The sequence below is a fragment of the Anneissia japonica genome, unplaced genomic scaffold, assembly GCF_011630105.1.
Source record: "Anneissia japonica isolate Jap-2015-1 unplaced genomic scaffold, ASM1163010v1 scaffold1810_len1271414_cov176, whole genome shotgun sequence".
Classification (NCBI taxonomy): Eukaryota; Metazoa; Echinodermata; class Crinoidea; order Comatulida; family Comatulidae; genus Anneissia; species Anneissia japonica.
This window is the reverse complement of record NW_022702449.1, coordinates 374,098-382,547: the sequence shown is the minus strand read 5'-3', so window position 1 is coordinate 382,547 and position 8,450 is coordinate 374,098. Positions and strand designations below refer to the sequence as shown.

The window sequence follows — 8,450 nt, the reverse complement described above, 5'->3', positions numbered from 1 at the left end:
TATATATAATAAAGTATTTGAGATTATTATTAATTATTAGGCCTAATATTCTTAAGTAATTATTAGATGTTATTTACGTGAATCTGAGATAAAAAAAGTACTAGTAGGTAGTACAATCAGTTTGGGCTCTAGAGGATATGAAAGGGGGAAGGCGAAGCTGTCACACTCGGGGGTCTTACAATTTCCAATGGGGAACTGGACTCAGCAGGGCCCCGTCAGGTAAAAGGGAAAGCCTATTGGGAGGTACGGGGACTGCTCATTGAATTACCAAATATGGTTGATTAGTCGACAGGGGTTTGGTCAGAGCATTAATAGGGCTTAAGTCACCTAACCCCTGCTAGTGCCACCAATATGTAAATTGTCCAGGATAAACAGTCATTCCCTAGTGGTGACACTTAGGTTTTACCTTAAATTTTAAATGTATGATAATTAAAAATTATTGAATCTACTTGAGTCTTTTCAGACTTTAATGGCAATATATTTTGTTTGAATTGCTTTGTTTACTGCTAAAAGTTCTAAGTACTGTAAGTGATACATTATTATTTAAGCATGCATGCTTCTGGTAGAAGTTAACGTCTTGTTAAATGACCTATTCAAAATTTTAATTGAATTGTTGAGATTTTATTTGATTTTGTTTAGTACTAGTAGACAGTACATTTTCAATTGAAATTTTAGTTTATGTTCTATGAACTTTACACACCATTATTAAATATGTATATTCATGTAAATTTCTTATAAATATTATATGCTTTTTTAAATTTATAATTTTTAGTTATTGAGTTATGTATGTTTTTAGGCCATGTAAAAAAAATTTTTTTTTTTTTTGTCGCTTAAGTTGAAATAGTTTTTTGCAGTGCAATTGCATACTGTCAGTTGCATATCTAGGGGTCACTAGGAGTGCATGCCTCTCCCTACCCCCAAAAAAGGTTGCACCCCTTTTCCCCCAATGAAAATATCTGAAGCAAAGAAAGCACTCAATTCTTACACCTACACCTTTTTTTCCCACCTAGTTCCCTCTCATTTAATCATCAAGCCTCATCAAGGGACCCCCCCCCCCATTTCAAGACTCGTAGATATGCCACTGCACAGGATATACAGATACCATGGTAGCAGTTATGCTATATCTACCTTGGTAAATGTACTGTAGATTAGATTTTGTGTTAACAGCATTATTGATTTTGAGAAACAAGGAGGAACTATATATTTTTTTTACCTGGCCTTAGATTTTTAGTTTATTATTACTGCATGTTATAAATTAAAATAAATGAATCGCTTGAATTCTGCTGTTTGCTTCTATCATAAATATATAATTCATTTGATTTTTGTAAGAAAAAAAAAACTATGATTTTGCTTTAATTTAAGTATTTAAAGAACATTTATTTATATTATGTTAAAATCATGATAAAAATCTTACCTCATTGCTTTGTGCTAAACTTCCAGTTTTAAACATTTCATTTGGTGTGGAGTTAACTTTTGCCAAACTGACTGGTAATACAGTATACCAACTCAAAAATATTAACACATTTTTAAAATCTAGAAAATTCAGATTCAGTTCTAAAGAATTTCTGAGATCCCATTCAAGTTAGCATTGCTGTAATAGGGTTACCGGTACTTTTGTGATAAACATACATGTTAAATGAATAAATAATAGTTAATTGTATTCATTTAATTGGTATCATTCAAATACTTCTATAGGTAAAATGTTACAGATGACACCAGTAGTCAAGTAATTAAATCTAAATTTGTTTTCATGTATAATTGAATTGTTGGTTGTAGACAAAAATTATCCAGAATTTGTTAAGTATTGTCAAGTATATATTGACTATCTAAAATTGTATTCAATTCTAAAATTTTTCTTACAAGTTTACCAAACATGGGTTTGTGCATTGGCTGGGTAAAAGGTGACTTCTAAATTTTATTATTTTGAATATTCATTGTACCTGTGCCTATATATTGCACAAAAGATGTTCTTCCAGCTTAAAAGCTTTATATTTAACCATTTATAGAATACAGATGATTGGATCTCCCTAAAATTTCATATTTGAGTATTTGTATACCCAGTGGCAGATTAAAAATGGAGGTGGGGGAGGGTGGGGGAAAGGCAGCTAGCTCCCCTAATTTTTTTTAGAATTATTAAAAAGAAAATTATACTTCATATTTATGTCTGGGAGTGCCATCTAGAGGTGCCGTAATCATAGAATTTCTGACCTCAACCATGGTACAGCTGAAAGTCCTTGAGCATGGGGCTGAGGTGGTCTAGATCTTCCTACCTTTATTTCAATTTCCTAGTACAGTGACAAATATTCCAGTTAAGAAAACAATGACCAATTCATTAAATTCACGGAAAAATGGATAAATATATTTAAAAACAAACTAATGAAATAAAAAACAACTACAGTGTGTTTGAATACTTGATTATAGCATCCATGTGTCCCGACCCTGGGGGAATCTTCAACATAGTGTACATTCCTATATTGTTTAATGCTATTCTGTAATCAGTAACGTATCTAAGGGTGCACGTTGGGGCTGTCTCTTATACACATCTAGATGTGTATAAGAGACAGATGCCACTGTTTACAATATGGCAGATCAGCTCATTTTGGCATTTGGTTTAACATCATATGATATTAATGGACATATCTATTATATTAATGAAAATTATGATTTTAACAAATCTATGTATTGCTATGAATCTTCCTTTGAAAATTACCAAATATTACATAAATAAATATTTTGTAAAATAGCATAATGTGATGTAGTGTTTTGCTTTGCAATATAGTGAATATGACAAATATAATACTATGTGTTTTCTTGGTCTCTTATTCTATTTATGCCATGAATTCTAATGATTATCAAATTTATGAAACTGCTATGTAATCTTTGTTTATATAAATGTAAGAAATACAAGGTGTATGGTATATGTTCCCACAATGAATCTGCTTTTAAACCAGATTTTTTTGTGGAAAGTTTTAGAGTTTTTCTAGTCATGTTCAGTATGAGAATGTACTGTATTGAAAAGTGTGTGTTGTACAGTACCCCAATCAATGCTGCTTTTTGTTTAATAACCCTCAATATTGAAAGGAAAATGCATATAGATATATTAAGGTAGTTTTATAAACTACAGTACATGAAAATGCATTTTGTTGTTGATATTTTAAGTATAACTGGAATATATTTGATATTCAAGAATAAGACGTACTGTATTTCATGTAGTGTTTTAGGAGCAATGTTTGGACAAATACAGCTACTCTATTTTACTATAGCTTGACAATTAATGGATGTACAGTATGTGGATAAATAAATGTCTTCAGGAACTGGAAAAACAGATCCGTGTGTACGTGTTTTTTTTATAGCAGTGTTGTTTTGCCCTACCTGACGTGTTATCGTACTGAATACTCAGTCCATTCCCAAAAAAATTGTAAGCGATTTGGGTGGGAATGGAACCCACGACCTCCTGATGGCTAGTTTGGAGTCATAACCACTAGACATCAAGCATGTGCTCCTCGTCTGATCACCAAGTAATAGCGTGTACTGCAAATGCTATTTCAATTTGCGTTTGCATCGCCCACCAACACATCCCTTCCAAAAAAACCCTGCAAAAAACATTAATCAATCCATCTCATTTGTTGAGTCGGCAAAATATCCATTTAATACATCAACACCAAATTTTCATCGCTCGTATTTATTTTGTTTTATTTTAAATAAGACCTCTGTTTTAATGGATGGCTACCACTATAGTCGTATATATCTTGGCCAAGTCCAGGTATTGGTGGGGAGGTGGAAGGGGACTAAACAGAAGTATTTGGCTTGAGGTCTAAATTTTGGGTGTGTGTGTTTGCATGCAGTCCATGCATTCCAAGTCTCAGGTGAAGCCCATGACCCTTCTGGAAGTCAGCAGACTCCCGCACACCTGCCAAGCAAGCAAATGTTTCCCTGAAGATAACCCATGCCTCAAAACATTTGCATATTTTTACTTATGTACAGTACTATTAACTCTCTCCCTCAAGTTAGCAGGCCATTGGTGTCATAATATTCAGAGTGCTGAAGCTCATTAAATCGGATCTGCTAAGTTGCTTCTTCCATCTTGAGACCCCTGGTAGTCTTATAACATACTATTTTACTTGTATGAGAGAGAGGGCATGGAGTCATGCCATAACAAGTTCAACTGTCAACACTTAAAAGGATTTCAATATCTGCAGGTACCCTCTAATGTTTCCAAATTATTGAACAACTGTATTTATAGTGCCAAATACAAATCTAAGACGCTTGCCTACCCAGAAACTTCCATTCATCTTGAAATAAGTGTTGTTTTCAGCTTGTTTTTGAAAATATTGATCAATTCTGCTTGCTATTTTCTGGAAGATGATTCCAATATTTGTGAGTTTTCACTACAAAATGAGTCTCATCGTTAGAAAACCAAAAATGAGTTAATATTACATTTTGATATATCACATTATAAGCTTTAATTTGGTCTTTGAATGGCTTCCCTAGGATAAATAGATCCAGAGATGTTAGCATTTAAAGTTTAGGTGTATGAGAACCAGGTTTTGAGAAAAACAGCCTCAAAGATAAATTAACCTGTACAAATAATAGGACTAGAATTACAGAATATGCGAAGAGAACACTGTTTAAGTAAGAAAATTCACTTAAAAAGTACACAATCATAAAATATAAGTATCAAGTTGTTCAAATACATTACAATCAAAATTTTGTATAAATGTTGCCTTTGACCTATTTTGGTGAATATATGATTTCACCAATTATGCGTCTCATTTCGTGGTGAGACCTCACATTTTTGATGTACTGAATTTATGCGCAATATATTCTCCCCATCACATTCTTAACAATCTTATTTCATAACATCCAAAAATCAACTCCAATTAATAATTTGTTTATGACCGTAATTGTTTTTATTTACTGTAGCTGAAATACATCAAATGAACCAACTAAAGATACCTATCTTATCCTAAAAAAATATTCAGCAGAGAATTAGAATTTTTTACATTTGAAAAACTAATGTACCAGTTATTTGGCAGAACATTCTTTATGAAAAACAAAATATGTGGATTAACTATTTGTTTATTATTTACAAAGAAATTTAAGTATTTTCTGCTAAAGGAAGATGGATGATCAACTATTTGGAAGCAAATAGAGAACGTTGTGGTTATCATAAATATATAAATATATGTAGTAGATATAACTCTCATAAAATTTTATTCAATACAGTATATTGCATTATTATTACATTCTATATAATACCACACCCTCATTTTCAACATTGTTATTAAAAAGATATAATTATCAATTAGTTCATATTATATAGTATTCTCATCAAATCATAATAATTATTACGCCATCCTTCAAAATCCATAATACATCAAGATCCTTTTACAGTATAAAATGAAAATGTCATGCCAAAATGAGTTTTGTAGTACAAAAGTGAAATATGAGCTATTGATATACTGTATTTAGATAGATGACTAAAACCTTTATTTTGGTCTTTGAATTAGGTTCCTAAGTCAAGTACAATTGAAATAAGATCATTTTCAAATTCAGATGTCTGAAAAAGAACTTAAATTAATGTAACGCAAGTCAAAACATTTGTTATCATAAAATATGCATATTAAACTTCACAAAAACAATGAACCTAATTTTCATCAAATTTCACTTAAGATATGGTACATTTTCTTGAATGTATCAAATTGGCCTGGCATAGGCGGATCCATGAGGTAGGCCCAGCCGGCCAGGGGCCCCCTAAAATTTGTCTAAAATCAGTGCCATTTCCGGCGATCTAGAGGTGCCCGAGGTGCTGTAGCGTAAATTCTATGTGTATTAAATCGACCAATCAAATGACGAGGATCTAATTAAGTGTTTTATAAAATACATTTACTACTGTACAGGTTCATCTGCTACTTGAATTGATTTTCATGACATTAAGAAACTCACTACACCAAACGATGAGGTCTTCAGCAGCATCAACCAAAGGTAGCCCATCATTCTATGTACAAAATAAAAGGGAAAAAATGAGTAAGTAAACCTGGGACTAGTTGAGTAACTACAGCATAATACAACATGATGGCTTTGCCCCTGGTGACCTGTGGCAATGTGGTACCACCCACAATGGTTAATTTAGCAGTACATTTAGCATATTGCTGTTTTTCACAGTGTTTTGTGATTTTGAATGCCAGGCGCATAATGTATCAAGGCATCATCAATCACTTAGAGAAAGCAGAGATGATTTGGCCAATGGTCATATACAGTGTGTGCCCAGTTCAGGGGTTTAGCCAGAAAACGAAATAAGCCATCCAAAATGGAAGCCAGTGGGCGTGGCACTGAGCAGATGGGCGGGCCACAGCCATCTTTGGGAATCCCCACCGAATATTGGTACGAAAACAACGTACATTCAATCAATAAATATTGTTTTTATCAAACGTAAATATTATTTAGCTTTAGTTCAATGCAACATTTGATAGATTTGAAGAATATAAAGAATTTGCTAAAGGTAGACCAGGCCCAATTAGGCTAGGCCAAGCTGATTAGGCCAAGCCGTCTAAGCCATCACAGTAAAAGTGGCCGTCCTAAATAATTGTAGGCCGTCAAAAAGACGGTCTGTCGGTTCACTGGCTAAGCCTATGGCCCAGTTTAACATGAACATGGACCGTTTTTGTAAATAGGACCAACCCTGTTTCTTCCAAATGGAATATAGTTAAACTTGTCAAAGTCGACTTTGCCTAACTCGAGTAAGCCTAACTCGAATAATTTCTAATTCTATCGTATTTTACATGCCAAATTGTTATGTTTTAAGTTAATTAATGAATTGTAAGTTGTATTTTATCTAAGTCAAACAATTTTTCAATGCCATTTTGGATTAGACTTGGGCAAGTTCAACTCTATGTCCAAAGCATAAAACATAGTTTGTTGGGCGCTTAAGAGAACCACTTTTTAAAAATAATTTACGGTACTCCAATGACATAAGCAATATAAAATGCATAAAGTATATAGTATTATTTGTTATATAAGATTAACATATTGTTTTTAGTATTTTATCCATTTATGCCTTAGAAAGTCACAGATAATTGGCAATATCTAAAATATAATTAAACTACAGAGTACATTATTTCACAATTATATCCACAATTCAAAAATTAAAAAATGTAATAAGCTGGAATGATAGAATGAATCTCTATTATATTTGAATGAATGAACTGAATAAAAGGCATTTGAATTATTCAGATATTTTATATTAAATTAGGATGATTAAAATCTCATAATTACCTTATCAGAATTAGGCCTGTTTATTTGTGTAAAATTGGATTCACATTGGACAGCTGTGCACTCATTGGTTGGTTCTATCACACAGCTTGTGGTTGAATTGTCAACAGGTAAACCTTGTGTTTCAGAGTCACTTTCATCTGCTGAACATCCAATTTTCTTCCCATCAGGCACCTGGCTATTGTTGTTTTCATTTATGGGATTAATCTTTATCTTTTTAGATGGTTGCATCACACAAATTTCAGTATCATTTTCATCATAGAATGTCATATCTGAATCCTCAGAGTTCAAAGGCTGTTTTCGTTTTCCATGCATGGAAGAATCTTGTGGATTCTTGTCGTCATTTGTGTCCGTTCTTCTTAGTTCTTGAGAAAGGTGCTGAATGGCTTTGACAGAGTCATTTTCCTGACGCATATCTCCTCCATATGCAACCACTGCAACTATTTCAAATGTTCTAGAAAGATCACCTTTCGATATCGTTATTGCACGCTGCTCCCCGGTCAACATCACACTATCCTCTATCCATCCCAAGCTGGTCAATGATGAATACTGCCCTCTTGTGTTTGTAAAACTTTTTTTGATCTGTTCTTGATATTCTTCAAAGGAATCATCAACGTCCGATGAATTTTGAGGTTGGATACTTGGAATACTAGGAAACATTAAATCCGGTGGCTCACTGTCAAGCGAAATAGTTGTGTCTGATGAATCAGACATACTCGTATCTGTAATCACGTAAAAGTAAGTATAACAAATTTATGATGCAGTTATGTTTAGCAACTGGAATTCAAATGAGAAATGCAATTGAGACAGATAGCACAATACATTGAGATACAGATTAGGATCATAACATTTGGCTTTAGAAAATCAGAAAAAGTATTGTATGAAATGGCATTGGTGCAAAGAAGTAATATGGAGCGCCATTGGTGCCAAAATTAATTATTTTAATTTTTTTTCACTAAGACAAATTTAGGTACTGGAATCGGGTCTACTTTGAATACAGCATATATATCACATTACAATAGTACTCTGAAGAAAAAGAAAAAATGATGACCTCAATATGACAACAAAATTCATAATACTGTCGTGGACCAGAATATATAATTTTGATATTTCGATATGTGTTTTTACACCTGACCTGTTTTCCTATGTTGTCTTTATTTGTTGATTGTAAACAAACG

At 32.9% G+C, this 8,450-nt stretch overlaps 1 protein-coding gene across 2 annotated transcripts in view; it reads right to left on the bottom strand.

Moving 5' to 3' along the window:
* Nucleotides 1-5,195: 5,195 nt before the first annotated feature.
* LOC117103896 overlaps nt 5,196-8,450 on the bottom strand; it is a 19,119-nt gene continuing 15,864 nt past the window's right edge. For both annotated transcript variants that reach the window (XM_033244523.1, XM_033244522.1), the window contains exons 12-13: nt 7,276-7,994; nt 5,196-5,998 (exon numbers count right to left, since the gene is read on the bottom strand). In XM_033244523.1, coding sequence (XP_033100414.1) covers nt 5,903-5,998; nt 7,276-7,994 — 815 coding nt within the window. In that variant the 3' untranslated portion in view covers nt 5,196-5,902. The remainder of the gene's footprint in view (nt 5,999-7,275; nt 7,995-8,450) is intronic.